Consider the following 20,772-nt stretch of genomic DNA (forward strand, 5'->3'; position numbering starts at 1 on the left):
ATGTTTCTGATAAATTAAAAGCCAGCTGGGTTTCTGGTAATGGACCTGAACATCCTCCAGTCTATATTTATTTATTTATATATATCAACAGTTGAGAAACACTGTGCTTTTCATCTGCTTATTGTAATCATGGCTCCTACATCCAGGACCAGGCGTCACCCTCGAGCAGACTCTCCCCCTCCCCCCCCAGGGCCTGTTAATGCTGTCTCTGCAGCATCCCCAGCCAAGCCAGGGAACAGACATCACAACTTGGGACTTTCTCCATGGCTGCATGTAGCGCTGCCAATGAGTCACTAGCCCAGCTTCCTCGTGTTTGTATTTCACCTGGAATTGTTACATAGATCTCAAATCTTCCAAAAGAAAGAAAAAAAAAAAAAGATTATCCATACTAAAGTTAGCAGAAAAAAACCTCACAGAAGATCTATTACTTTCTCTCCTCGCAGTTTGTACTTAACGCAAAGTTAGTTCATGGAAACAGGAAATTTAAAAAAAATCCTTACACCTCTGTCAAGTGCGTAGTTAGAATCTGTCACAAAGGTGACGGGCCTGGTGGGATCCATTGCTTTAGTGTGAGCTGTCACTGTCCTGTTCAAAACAGAAAACACAAACAAGCACAGGAAATGATGAGAAAGCCAGAGGCACAGGGATTGAAAGGTCATTTGAAAGGCAGGCAGAAAAACGTAAAAGAGGGTTCTGCGCACTGTGAGCGAGTTTCACGGACAAAAAAAAAGAAAAAGAAACCGTCAGCACAACAGGCCAGCAAGTCAATTTGACTGCATAAACAGACAACGGCATGTCATGTGTCTCCTTGTCTTGCCTCCCATAGGATTTACAATTCCACCTAAAACTTTTGGAAAGGGAATAAAAGTCCAGAGGGAAACTGTGCATCATTAGGTTACCCTCACCCACAATAAGCATTTAAGCCCTCATGTGCCCCAACGGCTGCGACATGATTTATGGCCCTGCTGCATTATGGGTAATGCTCATTGGCCTTTGTGGGCTGCCAGCCATGGTGTTTGAGGCCGCCTCCTCTGTTCATAGCAGCAAAACATACACAAACAGCAGTTTTAAAGGATTTAAAACATTATTAGTTAACTAAAGCCAAGGTTGAGGGGATGGGGCAGAGGACTGAGATGGGCTCTGCAGGCCCATGACCCTTTCTGGTGAAAGTTAAGGTTTGAATAGAATTATTTTTCTGAGCTGACGAGTGATGTTAAGCCTCTTCTCAAACTCCAACTGGTTACCAAGCATGCTGTCGGATGTTTAGGGGCAGGGTATATATTAAAACAGAGAGCATGCCCTTATTGTGGAGTGCCTGGTTTCTTGCTACTGATGCAGCATGCCTTACGGCCAAGCCTTTATTTTAAATAGATTTTCCTGTCTTTAAACCATCTCTCTACCCACTGGACTCTTATCTTACACAATAAGGGGTCCTGGAAAGCACTAGGAAACTTGTTTTGTTCTTTTTCCCTTAAATTAAAATGAGTGTGTGACATTATCACTGCTTTGCACAATGTGACATGGTGCATCAATAACACAACCCTATGGAATACTGCAAATGTGAACTCTGGGAGACTTTACGTGACCCTGGTCCCAAAATTACCCTCTCCCTAAACAGCAGTATGGATTGGAAAAGAATTCATGATGTCACCAGCGATACTGTGCAAGTATAAATGGCGAGATCTGCAACAACAGCTAGACGTAATTCAGAAGGGAGAATACCAAGCATTCAGGGGATAAATCGGTGCTTATTTGCTGTGAATAAAGTGAAGCAGATTTTCCCATTGCAAGATTACACTCAGTCTACTCCAGAGAGCAATCAACAAAAATCATGGGGGGGGGGGAATAGAAGAAAGCTTGTTGGTTGGAAGTCTTAGCTTTTATCTCAAAGCCTCAGAAATAAATAAGTTGGGTCCTGTTGCTTACAGGATGAACTGTGCTGGGATGCCAGAAACTTTCTAATTTATTTATTTAACATTTTTCTATACCGTCGTTTGGTGGGAACCGTCACAACGCTTTACATTAAGGCACATAAAAAGAAGCTAACGTATCTTAATTTACATAGGTGCCATTTGAGGGTCGGTAACAGTTTGTAAATAATATTAATTGGTAAGTGTAATGATTCATTTCCAATTTACATTGTAACAGTTTAGGTTACTAGAATACCTTTAACATTGTACTTTAACTCTTTTGCTGAGCTTTAAAAGAATGAAACTTAATCTGCTTAGAAGTTACACACATTGATTTTGGTTATGTGGGAGAAGATTTAACTACTGCTGCGATACGTTGCTACTTACTGTAAACCCCCTTTTTACTGTGGAGCCTGTGGTTTGTACTTTCATAAGTAACCACAAAAGTTGTGTTTTGAATATATGGGGCTGACTGGAACCGCCACCACTGTCTGCATTGGACCAAATTCATTTCTAGAGAGTCTGGGTTCGAGAGAGAGGTGGCTTAGCTGCAGTTTTCTTCTTGTGTGAAGAAGCTATGGCACTTAGAAGGGGACTTTGCTAACCACAGTGGGGACAATTCTCTCTAGCCAGTGAAGGAAACGCCTCGGGCCTCGGCCATTAAAACAGCTGCTCAGCATTCCAGCAAGAACCCAGTAACAAGGGAGAGGTTTGGGATCCATCCAGCAACCACCAGGTTACGTAAAAAATTAATTTTCAATATATTTATTTTAATCTTTTTTCCACCTACTAGCAGGGTTCCAAGAATGGGACACACATGAGCTGATTTCCCTGGCCAGCAGCTCCTTGGAGCCACTCTCTTGGCTTCCTACTGGGCTATCGTCCAGACAGAACCATCTTTTTTTTTTTTTTTTTTTTTAAATAAATTTAAAAGTTTATTAATAACACAACATAACACATTAACCAAATAATATTAACACAATACAATCCGCTGCGTAGAAACCAGATATGCAGTATTTAAAGTTCAAATAGGAACAATGAAAGCAGAAGGTCAAATAACAGACTGTACATTACTGCGGTTATAATATACAGTAATAAAATTGGTAACAATAAAAACATGTCGTCTAAACCGGGTGCTGTGTCAATTTTAAATTTACTCTACAACCTGCATGCAAGCAAGTAGCCTATCCCCGCCCCTCCACCCCGTCTCTGCCCACCCCGAGGGAAGCATACCCACCACTAGCCGTTTACGGAAGAGATAAAGAAAGAAAGAGTGTTAACAATATATATCAAAAAGTGATCATAAGAACATAAGAACATAAGAAAATGCCATACTGGGTCAGACCAAGGGTCCATCAAGCCCAGCATCCTGTTTCCAACAGTGGCCAATCCAGGCCATAAGAACCTGGCAAGTACCCAAAAACTAAGTCTATTCCATGTAACCATTGCTAATGGCAGTGGCTATTCTCTAAGTGAACCTAATAGCAGGTAATGGACTTCTCCTCCAAGAACTTATCCAATCCTTTTTTAAACACAGCTATACTACCTGCACGAACCACATTCTCTCGCAACAAATTCCAGAGTTTAATTGTGCGTTGAGTAAAAAAGAACTTTCTCCGATTAGTTTTAAATGTGCCCCATGCTAACTTCATGGAGTGTCCCCTAGTCCTTCTACTATCTGAAAGAGTAAATAACCGATTCACATCTACCCGTTCTAGACCTCTCATGATTTTAAACACCTCTATCATATCCCCCCTCAGTCGTCTCTTCTCCAAGCTGAAAAGTCCTAATCTCTTTAGTCTTTCCTCATAGGGGAGTTGTTCCATTCCCCTTATCATTTTGGTAGCCCTTCTCTGTACCTTCTCCATCGCAATTATATCTTTTTGAGATGCGGCGACCAGAATTGTACACAGTATTCAAGGTGCGGTCTCACCATGGAGCGATACAGAGGCATTATGACATTTTCCGTTTTATTCATCATTCCTTTTCTAATAATTCCCAACATTCTGTTTGCTTTTTTGACTGCTGCAGCACACTGAACCGACGATTTCAATGTGTTATCCACTATGACACCTAGATCTCTTTCTTGGGTTGTAGCACCTAATATAGAACCCAACATCGTGTAATTATAGCATGGGTTATTTTTCCCTATATGCATCACCTTGCACTTTTCCACATTAAATTTCATCTGCCATTTGGATGCCCAATTTTCCAGTCTCACAAGGTCTTCCTGCAATTTATCACAATCTGCTTGTGATTTAACTACTCTGCACAATTTTGTGTCATCTGCAAATTTGATTATCTCACTCGTCGTATTTCTTTCCAGATCATTTATAAATATATTGAACAGTAAGGGTCCCAATACAGATCCCTGAGGCACTCCACTGTCCACTCCCTTCCACTGAGAAAATTGCCCATTTAATCCTACTCTCTGTTTCCTGTCCTTTTAGCCAGTTTGCAATCCACGAAAGGACATCGCCACCTATCCCATGACTTTTTACTTTCCTAGAAGCCTCTCATGAGGAACTTTGTCAAACGCCTTCTGAAAATCCAAGTATACTATATCTACCGGTTCACCTTTATCCACATGTTTATTAACTCCTTCAAAAAAGTGAAGCAGATTTGTGAGGCAAGACTTGCCCTGGGTAAAGCCATGCTGACTTTGTTCCATTAAACCATGTTTTTCTATATGTTCTGTGATTTTGATGTTTAGAACACTTTCCACTATTTTTCCTGGCACTGAAGATCGCCCCTGTTTATTGTGAGATTCCCCACTTATCCCACATCCAGAGACCCATATGCTATGAAAATCAGGAGGAACCGGGGTATGATATAGTAGGATGATCTACGCCCAACTATCCTACCTCGGTTGGCCGACCCTTCTCCTTCCAGATCAGATAAGGAGGCCACAATTTTTCAAAACTGTGTAGCCTATCGCCTCTAATAGCTGTTAGCTCCCCATGTGAAATACAGTGTCCAACCGAGACAAAAAGTGGTACAAGGATGGCACATCAGCCTTACGCCCTCATAAAGCAATTTCACATGTGGCCGCAGAGAAAACCTGGTGTATCCATCATAAGAACCATCCTTTTAAAAGCTTTGTGACATGGATCAGGCATGCACGGCACTCACTTGAAATAGTAGTCTGCTGAAGGCAGTTCAGAGAATGGCTCATTGGCGACAGACCACATCACCACTGCTGGTCTGTTCTTATCTCTGCGAACCAGTTCCTCCATCACCACCAGATGATGCGTCAGAGACTTGTTCCCAAAACTTTCACTGCAGGCAAGAGAGATGCAAGGGGAAATACAGTCAAGATGCTCTTCCCTGCAACTCTCCATTCTGTAGCTTTGTCTTAAGATCCTGTTTTTGAGGGCAGGGGTTGTCTAGTGGGCTGGGAACCAGGAGACCAGGGATCAAAATCTTGCATCTTCTACTGATACTCACAGGCTCCTGTTGCCTCAAGGACCCATTTAGAACGTAAGCTCTTTAGGGCAGGGGCTTGTATCAAGCTAGCTTTAGATATTGACAAAACAGAGATTATACAGTTAAGCAGATCCTCACAACAAATTCATTCATTTAGTGTCCAACTTGATAGTAGTTCAATTAAAAACGGGTTTGGGATCATCTTTGATCCAGGCCTCTCATTTAAAGCTCACATTACATCACTTGCATGAAGCTCTTTTTATAATCTTAGAATGCTTCATAACCTGAAGCTTTATCTGCCAGCCAGTAATTTTCAGACTGTCCTCCTTGTAATTCTACTTAGTTAGGATTACCCGTATCAACACTGAAAGCTTATCAAGTAATGCAGAACTCAGCAGCTCAGGCACTCACAGCCTCGTCTTGTTTCGAGCACTTAACTCTAGTTCTGCACGGCCTGCATTGGTTATCCATTCAATGGTGGATTTTATTCAAGATATTAACTCCTTCATAAGGCCTTGAGTAACATAAGAACTTGCCATACTGGGTCAGACCAAGGGTCCATCAAGCCCAGCATCCTGTTTCCAACAGTGGCCAATCCAAGTCACAAGTACCTGGCAAATACCCAAAAACTAAAACTTGGTGAACTGAAAGACAGACTGTCTGCTGTGGCAGGCCCTACTGCATGGAATACTTTACCCGAGGCATTGCGTAAGGAGACATGTCTAAAAGTCATTTAAAAAGAAATTAAACATATATATCATTTTAGCCAGGCTTTTAATATAACCTAGGCTTTTAATCAAGCTTGTAATATCGTCCAGGCATCTTAATGTTGCTGTTCATTTTGTTTTATTGGTTTTATTTCATTTAAAGCTATATTTGCACAAGTATCTTTTAACTATCTGAAATCTGTTGTATAGTGCCCTGGATTATGACAGTTTATAAATGCCGAAAGATGTTGAGTCTCCAAGGAACCAGAAGATGATATTCTGGCTCTTGTGGGTTCTGCTGCGATGCGTGCACAGCGTGGCGAAGCGGAGTTTGAGAAATCCCATGCCCTATAGTCCAGGAGTAATTAAACAGTGCTAACACTTGATCGTTAACTGTGCTGTTAAACCACAAGTGAATGCGAACAACTGGCTCGTGCCGTGGGAGGGCCTTGGCTGTGGGGTTTGACTGTAATGCTAAGATTTTCAGCAGTGATGCTGGCGGGGCAGGGGCAGACACTGGATCCCATTGCACTTTTGGAATAGAGAGGATTTTAAAAAAATAAATAAATAAAAGACACTTAGCCAGAAGAGGTGACCCAGGTTAATGTTACCACCACAGTGATTTACAAACGTTCCCAGACACTGGAGAACTCCTTACGGATATTTTATGCCCACTCCCGGGCACTCATCGATGACGACGATGCCGTGCTTATCACACATATCCATGATCTCTTCTGCATACGGGTAATGGCTGGTTCGAAAGGAATTGGCTCCAAGCCACTGCAGCAGATTAAAGTCCTTCACCACCAAGGGCCAGTCCAGGCCTTTCCCGCGGATCTGGAAGAGGAAGAACATGCAGCCCTCATGAGGCGGGTTCACACGGAAAGTTAGCCAAGATCAGCTCATAAGCAAAAAAAGTCACACAGGCCGAGTCACAAGGGTTATTTCTTAGCTCAGTCGCTCTTCTGAATCATTTGCAAGTATGTAAAAAGTCCTGCACAGGAGGCAATCTCCAAGGGACCAAAGTGACGCCCCCCCCCACCCCCAATAAACATGTTCCACGAGAGAAAGAGAAAAAAAAAAAAAGTGCCGTGGATGGAACATCTCCAGTTATTCAGCCGCTGACACAGCACAGAATTATTTGAAGAATTGAGGCTTTAGGGCCCAAAGGAAAAATCTTCAAATCCCAGCTCCATGTTTTCCATTTGTGGGACTGGTGCCCAGTTACAGAGGGTTTTTTTGTTTTTGATCCAGAAGTTTCGACCTGCTAACTCAGACTGCCAGCTCAGTCAAAACCAGGGCTGGGACACTGGCGCCATAAAAGTCTTCCTTTACAAACTACCTGGGAACCTTCTCCTTATAACGCCACCCCCCCCCCCCCCCCCCCCCGCCCAAATGTACTTAGTCTGGTCAAGCCATAGGGTGTCTTCTGGAACCCTGTAATCATAGGCCCTGAATCCAACCCCTAGGTGTCACCCTTGAGCAATGACCATGACTGACCATGCCTTCACCCCACAGGCTGCGAGTGCTACCTCTGCAGCATCACCAGCGTCAGGTGCTTGAAGAGCAATGCTCCAGCACCCTCCTGAGCCAATCAGATCTCTGCATGCTCCTGCTGCTGGTTTCCGACGGCTATGCCAGAGCTAGGTGCTGCACGGCAAGAGGTAAAAAATGGTCGCTTAGCAGATGATTGTGTTTTAAGCCCTGTACACACCTGGAATATGGGGCAGGGCATGTGGCTGACTTGATTCGATGCTTGCAAAACAGAAATAACTCTCAAAAAAAAAAAAAAAAAAGGTGAACTTTCACCTACGAAAAGATCTGGCTCTGCCCTGTGCCAGATGGTAGAAAGCAGGTGCCTTGGATGCCATGTTGGAATAAATTCTTGAAACTTTAATTCCTATTTTTTAAATTGCTGAGCATGGGCTCCTCAGCAATTTGAAAAATAGGAATTACAAACAGTTAGCAACTTTCAAAAGGATGAACTGCTGCTTTAAAAACCACAGGTGATGCTCATGGTCAGGAGTGAAGAAACAAAACCAGAAATTAACAAAAAGAGTTAAACTGAAATTCAATCAATTAATGTACTTGATGTGTTGGTGTCGAACACCTAACAAAAACAAATCTTTAATGCTGCAGGTTAACATTCAGCCTTAGCATAAAATGAATTCCATAATTTGCTGTTTTGACTCTTGCACTATTAAGAAAAAAAAAAGTGACATTTTCAGCATTTTTATGAAAAGTTATTTTTGTTTTCCGTGAATGTGAATTTCATGGCCGCCTTGGTGTTAGGCAGCACTCTGCAGCTGTGGTCAATGCCTGTTTTCCAGAGTCTGCTGCACCTCTCCCTCCCTCCCCATCCCCCCCCCCACACACTTTACCCTCTTGCCCCAGAACCCCTTGCTTACGTCCGCATCCTCATGTTTGTTGACTCCGTGGAAGTAGAAGGGTTTTCCATTTATAAGGAACTGACTCCCCAAGACCAGGACAGTGCGGATTCCAACAGGCAAGGTATACACGTCCTCGGAAGAGATGCGGTCAGTCTGCGCCGTCACCTTAACCTTCATTCCCAAGAGAAAAATAATACTGCACTTATCAAAGCGATTACAAGAAATATCATGAGTTTGAGTCTTGGCAGTTTCCTGCTCAGTAGGACCAGCCTCTGTTGGGCAGGGGTACCATGAGCTTTCATTCACCACTACGCAGGGGTTCCCCCTCCCCAAACTAGCCCTGCCATTGCATAGAGAGAGTCCTAGGCCAACAGCTGGAAACCCATAGCTCCCCCTCTGGAATCCAGTGTGCATGCATACCGAGTCTGGCCACTAGGTGTCACCAGGGCCGGCGGAAGCACTAGGCGAACTAGGCGGTCGCCTAGGGCGCCAGCTTCCCGGGGGCGGCACTGCCCCGGTAAAATTAAGAGAGCCGCCGCCCCCCCCCCCCCCCCCCCCCCGATAAAAATAAAACAGCCGCTGCCGGCAGCCCGCCCCAAAAGACCCATCTGACCTCCCCCAGCGGTTCGCGTGGCTCCCGGTCCCTCCCGCTGCTCTTTCTTCCCTGCTGCCGTTGCCGCCGGGCTATCAGCACGTTCAAGCCCAGCGGGAACGGCAGTGGTGCAAAAAAAAAAAAAAAAAAAAGCTGTTGCATCCGCGGCTGGTCTTCTTCCCGCCCCCCCCCCCCCTTTGAACCGGAACAGGAAGTGATGCGCGGGAAGAAAGAGAAGTGCTGCGTGAAAAAATAGCGGCGACAGCAGCATCGGCCCCCGAGCAACTGAAGCAGCCGGTAATCGGGAAAGGAGAGAGCAGCACGAGCCTCCTGCGGCCGATGGGATTCTTCCTTCTTGGCCTGCAGGGGCTGGAGGAGGAGGAGCAGCTACCGTTTGTGCTGGGGGGGGGGAGGAAGTGAGTGAGAGAAAGAGAGAGAAGCAGCCAGCCTGCCTGCCTGCGTGTGATTGAGAGTCTGTGTGTAAGTGAGAGAATGTATTTGATGGAGAGCATGTGTGTGTGATTGAGAGAAACTGGTCAGAGAGCTGATGTATGTGTATATGTGAGAGACAAATAAAGTGACTGCTCAAGGAGATGACTGATGTGTGAGACAGTCAGGGATGTGTGTGTGTGTGTGAAAGAGAGAAAAAGCATGGAAGTGAGAACTCTGGGTATGTGAGAAAGCATGGGAGTAAGAAGCCTGGTGTGGGGGTGTATGTGAAAGAAAGCATGGGAGTGAGAGACTGGTGAGTGTGTGTGTGTGTGTGTGTGTGTGTGTGTGTGTGTGTGTGTGTGTGTGTGTGTGTGTAAGAGAGAAAAAGCATGGAAGTGAGAACTCTGGGTATGTGTGTGAGAAAGAAAGTGATTATGAGAGTGAGAAGCCCATATATGTAAGTGGAACACGGGAGTGGGAAGCCTGTGTGTGTATGGCATGAGAGAAACTGTTCAGGAAGGTGACTGGTGTGTGTGTGCCAAAGACTGTTTGGGAGATGATTGGTGTGTGAGAGACAGAAACTGGTCATGGGGGCATGACTGATATGGTGTGTGTGTGTGAGAGACATGGGCATTAAGGAAGAGGACCATGAGTATAGAGCTTAGCCACTACTGCTGCTTCTGGTGTGTGCTACAGCCTGCATGGAAGAGGAGTAAGAGAGCTGCTGGAGGGGGTAAGTAAAGATGGCTTTTTAAGTTTATTTTTCTTGATTGACTGCCATTTTAATTATTTAATATTATGTGATGTGTCTGCTTTTTTTGTTTGAGCAACAAGTATAGCTTTGGTTTATGTTTATTTTATTTATTTTTATTTATTTATTTATAAAAGAGTTTCTATACCGTCGATAAGACAAATCATCTCAATGGTTTACATGGCATAAAAATGTCAAATAAGTGTTCTGTTATAAATACAGACTTCGTTATTTTCATTAATGCACAATGTAAGTTAATTGTGTGTGTGTGGGGGGGGGGGGGGCGGCATAGCTGACGTTTCGCCTAGGGTGCCTAATACCCTTGCACCGGCCCTGGGTGTCACCACAAAGCAATGGCCGAGGCTTACCGCCCCTTACGACCAGGGGGGCAGCGAGAGTACTGCCTCTGCAGCATTCCAAACCCTGGCTGGCCCAGGGAACAAAAAAAATCCAAACTGGGGATCAAACCCAGATCCCCTCACATGGTAGCTCATGGCACAGCCACTAGGATGGCCCTGGAAAACTGTTTTAAAAGAGGGAGATGGATTAAGAAAAGGTAATTCCTGTTCATGCCCCAGATCAGTCCAGACAAGTGGGGTTTGCATCCCTACCAGCAGCTGGAGGCAGAGAATAAAAACTTTTCAGGCACTGCTACTTTACAGAGAGAGTGCCACCTGCAGTCCCTCAGTATTGACCTGTATTTCTCTGCGCCAGCAGATGGTAGAAGTGCAAACCTGCAGTCTGAGATTTAAAAAAAAAAAAAAAAAAAAAGGGTTATAATTAGAGATGACCAGAAGCATTGCACTGTATTTCCTATTCTCAAGGTTAAAGGATGATCGTACAGTCCAAATACAGGAATTGTGAGAGCCAGAGTCAGGAGCAGAATTTTTTTTAAGGCAATTTCAAAACAATCCTCAAGGTTTCCCTGGGAGACGCTGGTGTTCCAAGGCTTGCAAAGCTCCTGGTTACCACATACAGTTCCTCTAAGGAAAAAACCACGGGAATAGGGGAAATAGCATGAAAGACATTTTCTAGACTTATTATCAGCTAAGTTTTAGACTTAAGCCTAGAACTGGAATTGGTTAATTTTTATTTTTTTTTACATGGGTGGGGAGAAGGGGGAAAAAGTTCTCTTGTATTTTTGCTGTCAAGGTAAGGACATCCTTTATCTAAAAAAAACTTTGTTCTCTGGTAATGAAAAAAAAAATGGGTGCACCTGAACCATACTCTAGGAGATCGTTCTTAGGCTTTTTTTTTGTAATCACAAATTCTGCATATTGCATACTCAATATTCAAAGCTGAACGGCTATGGAAGTTAGCCGGGTAACTTACAAGGGATATTCAGGGGCGCGGCTCCACTGCTGGATATCTCCACTTAGCAGGATAACTTATATCCAGCCAAGTTTAGACGTGCTATTGAGCAGATCTAACTTATCCGTCTTCCGTAATCCGATAAGTCCAAATATTGGCACCTTTCTAGCTATGACAGATGAATAAGTAGCTCCTTCCCGATCCTCTCATTGCCTGCACATTAGATATCCATCTGTCTTATCCAAATAAATGGCAACCACTGAACACAGCTGGATATTCAGTGGCCACCACTTAGCCGGATAAGTTGCTTCTTATTCGGCTAAGAAGTGCTGTGTTTATTATTTTTTAACATATTATTGTATTCTCCGTTTTCAAATAAAGCTATAACAAAAATAAAATAGGTTAGAGAATCCCTGGCACATACTCGTTTTGCTAGTATTTTTTCATTATTTTATTCATAAATTATTTATCCTCCCCCATCGCTACTCACACTTTTACAACTCAAAGTGAAGCAAAGGTGATTGTCATCAGAACTGTCTTCACCCTCCCCTCCTCCCACAAACAGGCAGCAGACTGGTACTCGTAAATCATGAAGAGTGGAGAGTAGTTTTAAAGCTAGTGGTTGTGTCCATAATAAAATACATAACCGAAATATACCTATGGACAAAAATATAATCAATCATGTGTTAGGACTGAGGAAGTTTTCCAGGCAGACCCCCAGCCAGTCAGGTTTTCAGGATATTCACAATGAATATGCATGAGATACGTTTGTTATGCACTGCCTCTGTAGCATGCAAAATTTTATCTCATGCATATTCATTGTGGATATCCTGAAAAGTGGCAGCTGGCTGGGGAGGGGGTCCTGCCAGGACAGGCTTGGGAACCACCGTGTTAGGACAAACAGGGGAGAAGAAGATCAGACACGGAAGCAAGAGATTTTTTAAATAGGTAAAAACAAAACAAAAATAAACTAAAAAAACATCTTAGTTGACAGCTTAAAGCAGCCAGACTTTAGTGCAGCTTTCTGAGGATGCCAGCAGAGGAAGCATGAGGATACAGCTCAGAGATACATTTACCTGCAGAGAGTACAGGTAGCCCGGGTTTTCATGCATGAGGTAAGGCCACCACAGCATCGGGTTGGGGACTTTTAAATACCCGCTCGCCCCTGATCCTGTAGCCACTGCGTTGCCTTCTTTGTCAAACAAAGTCACGGCCAAGGAATAGCTCTGGGAGCCAATTACCGACACCTGGTAGTCCACAATGCCTAATTAGAAAGGCAAAGGAAGATAGTGACCTGGCGACCTACAATTCCAGCAGCCTTAGTTTTACCACTGCGTCGACGTCCGTCTACACCAAGCCCTCTGTTACAAGAAAAGCGCTGCCTCCATCCGATTGTTTCATGGGACGCTACGTTAAGATGAAGGCTCGCGACCTCAATCCAGCAAGGTGATCCAGTCCTTGTTTTGCCTCACTGCATGCAGGGATTTGTATTTTCCCCCATCGAGTTCCCTAGGCAAATCAGACCTACAAAGTCCATTGTATGCAATGTGGCAAAAGCAAGACGGGATCAGCCTGTTCAGCTGACTTGGGGCGAGGCAGAAACCCTAAGAAGATGTGAAGTAGGGCTGCCAGGCACCCTGGGGAAGGGGGGGGGGGTGCCTTTTCCATGGCTTAACACAAACACAGAATGAGTGGGAAGGGAAGAGCAGGAAATAGGAAACTGCCAAATTAGCTTCTCTTTGCTTTCCTTCCTGTTGGCTTCCTGCTCTCCTCATGTTTTAACTCTGCAGCGGGCCCTGCTGCACTGGTAGGGAAAACCCAGTCAGTAAGCCTTCTTTCTCTTCTCCACCTTTCACTGGACCTAGCTGCTCTGGTTCAGAGCTGTGTTTCATTGCCTGAGCAACAGCAGCTCTGTCTCCAGTGACAGAGTCTTACCAATGAGGGGCTTGCTGCTCCACTCGCCGAGATGCTTCCTATGCTTTAGAAAATAATTTAACAAGGGCCTTTCAGCATTCATCTGTCTGGCAAGGAGCCAAATTCCTCCCACACATGAAAGCAGAGTTGTTTACCTGTAACAGGTGTCTTCCGAGGACAAGCAGGCTATTAGTCCTCACACGTAGGTGACATCACTGGATGGAGCCGGGCATGGAACGCTGATCTCAAAGATTCTAGAACTTTCAAACATGCCTTGCTGAGCATGTGCAGCTGTAGTCATCACCCTGCGCCCTAGACAGAGTCCCTCGGTCCATAATATAGCTAATACATGGAGAAACCAAACACCCAGGGGAGATGGGTGGGTTTCGTGAGGACTAACATCCTGCTGTCCTCCGAGAACACTTGCTACAGGTAAGCAACTCTGCATTCTCCCAGGACAAGCAGGATGGTAGTGCTCACATATGGGTGAATCCCTAGCTATAGGCTGCCCGAACTGGACAAAGTGGGAAACCACACCGTGCTGAAAGCACCACCTCTCTCCCTTTTGCCTGTGAGGCAGCCAATCCACAAGGGGTCCAGGCTGGAGAAGAGTTGGGTTCTACAAAGAACAATCATATAAATGACTGAGACACAAAAACTCTCGTGTGTAGAAGGGGTGCCTAAGGCAGGGGAGTGATGCGAGTGTGAGCAGAAGCTCACTTTCGCATCACGGAAAACATTAAAAGTAGGGTTTGGATCAGCAAATCCTGCCAACAATAGTAGGTCTGGAACCTCCTGGGTACAGGACAAGCCTGAATATGTAAACAAGAGAAACTCTCTTGGACGAAGACTGCACAGTTCCTTGCGGTGTCAGAAAACAACCGAAAAACTCCCCAGAAGAAACTGCAGTTCACAGACATCCGGAGGACAGAATGCCTCTGCCCAATAGGCACAAAGCCCAATAGGCAGAAAGCCCAAGCAACACTTGGAGAATAATCAGCACAACAGCAGGGCCTGGGACAGATCCTACTTGCCAAAGTACCACACCTATCTGATCCTGCAGGTCAGCGACAAGAGTTTCAGGGGATGAAGGCAACCTCAAACAAATGCTAGCCCAGTTCCTAGGCAGGGAGAGAAGTTAGGCCTGAAGCTCACCACACACTGCACCTTGTCAAGGGCAGGGTTATCAATCCTGTCCACAGGATACGTCAGGTGAGTAGGAAGCCACTTTGGGCAACCGAGTGAAGGGAGAAGAGCCAAAGGCAGAAATGGCCCGAGCCTGGTGGAAATATAGGGGAAAAAGTGGTGTATTTTTCCCTACAGGTATACCCTGAGATATACCAGGAATGCCTTAGCTACTTCTCCCCTCCCCCCGACTCCAACAGAAAGTCAGAGGGAGCAAGAACCCAAGGAGGCAAGCCACTGAATTACTAGGGTAAGCACAAGCCGCTATGTTGTATATCCCAACCACGAGCGAATAACTCACTGTCGATTCCAGAAGGGAGTCCCCGACGCGGTACTGACATTGATGCGTCAAGATCAACAGTGCGGTGGTCACAAATGTGCACGGGCAACGGTTACTGGGCATGACACCGAAGGTGCGGCAGCAAACTGCTTGCCCAGGCTCCTGCTCACCCCCTCTCTCAGGCAGACTGCACTGCCATACCTGGCAAGCAGGAGGGGAAGGCTATGTCATCCAGGGCCCCTGCCCGTGGAGACTAATTTCTCTGAATGTGGGGAGGATGAGCTCTCCCCTCTACATGAATGGTATGGTCTTCAATCTTTCCTCGGCCTGACCTCCATCAATGCCAACCAATCAGTGGAAATATGAAACTCCTGCCCGGGTAGAACGTAGGTGAGTCCCCAGGCTCATCAGTCTACGTGTAGGACTGACTGCACCGGAAAAAAAAGTAGAAAAACAGACAGAGCAGTACAGGACACAGATATCAAAGTGCAGGTTGCAGTATTTTATTTTATTTATTTTTTTCGAAACAAGAAGAGACTCTTGTCAGACTGCACAGTGACTAACCATGTGGCTGACAGACAAAGGGAAGAAGAAAATAGGGAAGGAAAGAAAAAGTACAGAAGGAAAGAAAACAGCAGCAGCTCTAGAAAAAAATCACTTACAAAAAAATTGTGAGGAGAGAGCAAAACAGAATGCTGTGAGGGACTCTGCCTAGGGAACAGGGTGATGACTCCAGCTGCACGTGCTCAGCAGGGCACGTTTAAAAGTTCTAGAATCTTTGGAGATCAAAGTTCCGTGCAGGGCTCCATCCGATGATGTCACCCATGTGTGAGGACTACCATCCTGCTTGTCCTCGGAAAAAAATATTTACGTTGAACGAAGGATGGCTGAAAGCTGGGTGAGCTTCAGCATGGTGGGAATAGGGGCAACCAACTTCCGTCTTCAAGTCACCAACAGGTCTGCTTTTTTCAATTTCTCCATAAATATGTTGTCTAAGATCCCAGTTAACGAGCATTTCTTGGTCATGCTGAAAATCAGGTCTGTTAATGGCTCTTGAGGACAAGAGTTGGCAGTCCCTTGGATCTTCTCAAGCTAGCTGCTTGCCAAACCCCTCCTGCCTGCCCTGGTTTTGGTACAAATAATTGCCAGAGCCTGGACCGCTGTCTGGGTCAGGAAGGGCTGAGCTCACGTGTTAAGAGCCTCACCACAAACCCAGGAGGGAGGGTGGTGAGGACACACCTATCTACAACAGGGCATAAAAAAAAAGTTCAGAATCACAAAAGAACCGCAATCAGCAACTTGTCAAGACTTATGGAAAGAGAGAGAAGAACATCTAAATTGTCATACTCCACCCTCGTGGCGAAAAATGTAGACAGAAGAACAGAGAGGGAAAAGGCTGAAGCATCAGAAGTTCTGAGGCCCACCTACCAACATCCTCCATCACGTCACTCTTCACACTGATGTCGTCCACATAGATGGAAGGAGTCGTGTACAGAACCACAGAGCGATGAATTCCAGCATAGTTAAAAAAGTCAAAGTTGATATTCTGGATAAAATACCCTTTAGGATACCTAACATATAAGTAAAAGGAAGAGTATCATTTCAGTGAAGTTTTTATAAAGGCTAAAATCTAATTTTTAACTGGACTAGAAACCCAACAGTTTAGAAAAAACACAAAACAAAAAGCAACAAACTTGTTAAATATTATCTCTTCTCCACATCTCCTTTTCACAGTTAGGGGAACAACAGAACCAGTTCTGCAAGCTCTCTTAGTCGGAAGAGTCACTTACCTCAGAGGGTCGTCCATGTGCTGGATGGATCCGGGAGGTAAGGTGTTTAACGTCAGCGTGTTGTTCACTGCAATTGTGATGCGGCAGGGCTCTCCAGCACCACTCTGAGCAACTTTGGTTATGTCTGCTTCAAACGGGAGATGGCCCCCTTCGTGCATGGTGACCTGGACTCCGTTTACCCACTGCAGAATCAAAACCACAAATCAGGGAAGGGGCAGCACAAGGACACGCCAGAGATGAGCGCTGCGCTCACTGCTTGTTAGAGTCATTAAAAACTCGTCTTGCTGATGTAAAATCTAATCTATGCAGAATGTTCATGAGATGGATAGGAAAATTGGTTCTTACCTGCTAACTTTTGTTCCTGTAATAACACAGATCAGTCCAGACAAGTGGGTTTTGCATCTCTACCAACAGATGGAGGCAGAAAACAAAACTTTGAGGCACTGCTACATAATCGAGAGTGCCACCTGCAGTCCCTCAGTATTGACCTGCACCCAAGCCAAATATTAGAGCCTAAAACTCCCTCCAGGGTGAACAGGCAAAGTAGGGCTGGAACCCCCTGCACTGGTGGCCTGGTCATCTCCAGCAAACTAAAAATGGTTTTGAACTCAACCTATGCCCAAATTAAAAAAAAAACTCTGAAATACATTACATTGTCTATCAGGAAAAAAAAACAGTCTTTCGGCAGCGATGGGGAGGGTCTCTGGACTGATCTGTGGTAATACAGGAACGAAAATTAGCAGGTAAGAACCAAATTTTCCTTTCCTGTTCATACCCAGATCAGTCCAGACAAATGGGATGTACCAAAGCACCCATACACTGGGTGGTAACCTGAAAGACCTGCACACAATACACTCTCACTAAAAGATGCATCCTCCTGCGACCTCACAACCAAAAACGGCAATGCCTGGTGAAAGTATGAAGCGAGGACCACACCTCTGCTCTACAAATCTCCTGAGGAGATAACAAATGACACTCTGCCCAAGAGGCCGCCTGCGCTCTAGTAGAATGACCCTTACAAATATAATCAGAGCAAATGACCTCCTTCAGCCAACGAGAAATTGTGGCCTTTGAGGCCTTGTCGCCTCTCTTCACCGAACACCACAAAAAAAGTGATCTGACCGCCAAGAACAATTAGTGACCTCCAAATACCGCAATGGAGTCCGCCAAACATCCAAAAGATGCAACTCTTTCTCCTGGGGAGAATCCTTAGACCACGCCGGAAACGCCAGAAGATCCACCATCTGAATAAAGTGAAAAGAGGACACCACCTTCACCAAAGCTGCTTCAAGTGGCTTTGGCGCCATAACGCCACACGGTCTGCTGAAAACAGCAGAAGGCTGCCCACACAGTTGAGCGTGCTGCGCCAAAGAAAAAGAAAAAAAAAAAAAAAGTCATGCGGGAGAAAAGCTATGCCGCAGCCATGGCAAAAAAACCCCCAAAAAAACCAGCTCCTCGGTGCCGAAGGCCCGAGCGGCAAAGCAGAGAACAGTGCGCCCCGCGCAAACACCACCCTGACCGAAGCCTCCCTCGAGGCCCCAGGAAGAAGGGTACTCGCCCCCAAAGTTTCCCCCCTCTAGCCAGCACTGACAGCTCCTGCTATCCCGGTGCACTCTCCGCCATGCCCAGACTGCTTCCACAGCCCAAAACTGCAAGCAACTTTTTTTTTTTTTTTTTAAATACAAACTTTAATGGCACGAAACACAAAACAGGGGACTTCCCTGATAAACCGGCGAGCTCTCTGGAGGGGACCCTCAAAGATCCTGAGGGAACCAGTCCCCTGGCTATCAGGACCTCTGGCCAGATGAGGACGAAACACCAGTCAGGGGTTTCCAACCCCCCCCCAGCTGCCCTGCTCCACCTGAGGGCTGGTCCACGAAGGAGTCCAACACCTCAGCTATTCTCCTAACTTTCTGTAAATTTATTTTTCTTCTCTTTTGTCAGACTGCAAGTTTGCACCTCAACCATCTGCTGGAGCCAGAGAAGTGCTGAGGGACTGCAGGTGGCACTCTCGGTTAAGTAGCAGTGCTCAAAGTTGTGTTCTCTGCTTCCAGCTGCTGGTAGGGATGCAAAACTCACTTGTCTGGACTGATCCGGAGTATGAACATTTTTTTTTTTTGGAGTAACTCCAGTGTAAGACAGCAATACTCAATCTGAGGCTCAGGAGACCCATGTGGTCTCTGGAGTGGTAACTTTCAAACAGCCACGCAGGCTTACGTGCGAATGGACACGGCCATTTGCTAATATACGCGTAAATGTGCATGCATGGTATAAAATTGGCAGGACGCCTGTTTTAAAATCGGCAGTTCGCGCGTACATGTACACACAATTTTATATGGACGCGCACATGGGGGCACAAATACTGGCTGTACCACATAAGTGGGGGGGGAGGGGATTTTATTACATACCCGCGCAATTACCAGTTTCCCCAGTTCGCCCAGGTAAAGGCTAGGACTTCCTAACCCCTCTAATTAACCTGCCTCCCTTTTAGCCAGAACCCTTCAATCCTCGCTAACTAGCTTCGTTTGTTTTTTTATACTAGTCACAGACCATCCACAGCAGAAGTAAAGATATGCAGATAGGGACCCTGGCACGTGCTTATCTTTATTTATTCGTTTTTATATACCGTCATTCGGTTTAGCCATCACAACGGTTTACAGAATCAAACCAACAATCAGATAAATTATACATAGTTGCAAAAGAAGAAAACAATAACAATAGTGAAATGATAGGTAGAGGAGGATGGTGGGGTGAAAGAGGAGGAGAAGGGAAAGATGTAAAAAAGAAAGTAACAAAAATAGTATTAATTCATCTTAAAGGAGGGCTTCATATTAAATTTCTGAAATTGTAATACTTAAGGTTGATGCCAGCTGTAGTTACTGTTTTTTTCTTGTTTGGGTTTGAATGGTTGAATTGATTGTAGATGGATTGTTGTTAAGGATGATCATTGATGTAGACTGTATGGAAGAGGAAAGTTTTTAGGTCCTTCTTGAACTTTTTGATGGTAGATTGAGTTCTTAAATAAGGCAGGAGAGAGTTCCATTTTTTGGGGGAAGCAATGGAGAATGCTCTGTTTCTAGTAGTTGATAGTCGAGCATCTTTAATGGGAGAAATTTTTAGACAAGAAGTGTTGTTAGATCGAAGATTTGTTCTGGTAATTTGTGGAGTGATTTTTAAACCAGTATGTTTATGATGATCAGCATGTATTAATTTGTGAGTGATGATCAGGATCTTATAATCTATTCGAGATTGGATAGGAAGCCAATGAAGCGACATTAGTATTGGGGGTGATGTGAACATATTTATCTGTATAAACAGTTAAACACGGCTTTAATGCTAAAATCCAGGAACGCCCACACCCTGCCCTTTTTTCCCCTCCAAACGTTTTATGCGCGTACCGGGAAATATGCGCGACTTGCATATTTTTAAAAGTCTGCGCAGCTTGCACCGGCCTGAGAGACGCACTTATCTCCCTGCTATGGCATACACTGAGCTCTTAAAAGTTGCCCTTTAGGGTCCAAGGAACTGATTTTTTTTTTTTTGTTATGGTCCTTTACAGTGCTAAAATCCATTCCTTTGGTAATGTCCTCAGAACTTGCATCTAAAAAAAACATGTTATTCTCCTAAAAGGCCCCATCTTCACTGCACAGCTACCTGGTTAGTGTTTCTACATTTATTTATTTAGGGCTTTTTTTTTATACCGACACTCATGATACCAATCATATCGTATCGGTTTACAATAAACAGCGGTGCAATAACATTAACATCAACGTGAACAATAGTCGAAGAGTGAAAAAGTGAATAAAAGTTACAATAAAACAGGGGCACTTGAACTGGGAGGAGGAAAAGCCAGAGTTATGGCTAACATAGAAATAAATAATATCTAGTCTCAGAAATAAATAATATCTAGTCATATACTTAGGACTATAATAATCACTTGTACTCAGGACTGAATATTATCAAATATATAAATAATATCCTATACTCAGGGCTGTAGAATATCAAATGTTCCTGACTAAATAGTATTAGTTCATAAAACTCGGGACTGATTAATATAACGTCAGAAGCCATGTCAGGGATGGGG

At 44.7% G+C, this 20,772-nt stretch overlaps 1 protein-coding gene across 1 annotated transcript in view; it reads right to left on the bottom strand.

Moving 5' to 3' along the window:
- Nucleotides 1–20,772, bottom strand: part of GUSB (glucuronidase beta) — a 69,294-nt gene that overhangs the window by 37,957 nt on the left and 10,565 nt on the right. The window contains exons 3-9 of the mRNA XM_029612297.1: nucleotides 16,689–16,870; nucleotides 16,327–16,469; nucleotides 12,596–12,783; nucleotides 8,452–8,604; nucleotides 6,702–6,880; nucleotides 5,043–5,189; nucleotides 501–585 (exon numbers count right to left, since the gene is read on the bottom strand). Of these exons, the coding sequence (XP_029468157.1) occupies nucleotides 501–585; nucleotides 5,043–5,189; nucleotides 6,702–6,880; nucleotides 8,452–8,604; nucleotides 12,596–12,783; nucleotides 16,327–16,469; nucleotides 16,689–16,870 (1,077 nt within the window). The remainder of the gene's footprint in view (nucleotides 1–500; nucleotides 586–5,042; nucleotides 5,190–6,701; nucleotides 6,881–8,451; nucleotides 8,605–12,595; nucleotides 12,784–16,326; nucleotides 16,470–16,688; nucleotides 16,871–20,772) is intronic.

This window comes from Rhinatrema bivittatum, chromosome 8 (assembly GCF_901001135.1).
Source record: "Rhinatrema bivittatum chromosome 8, aRhiBiv1.1, whole genome shotgun sequence".
Classification (NCBI taxonomy): domain Eukaryota; kingdom Metazoa; phylum Chordata; class Amphibia; order Gymnophiona; family Rhinatrematidae; genus Rhinatrema; species Rhinatrema bivittatum.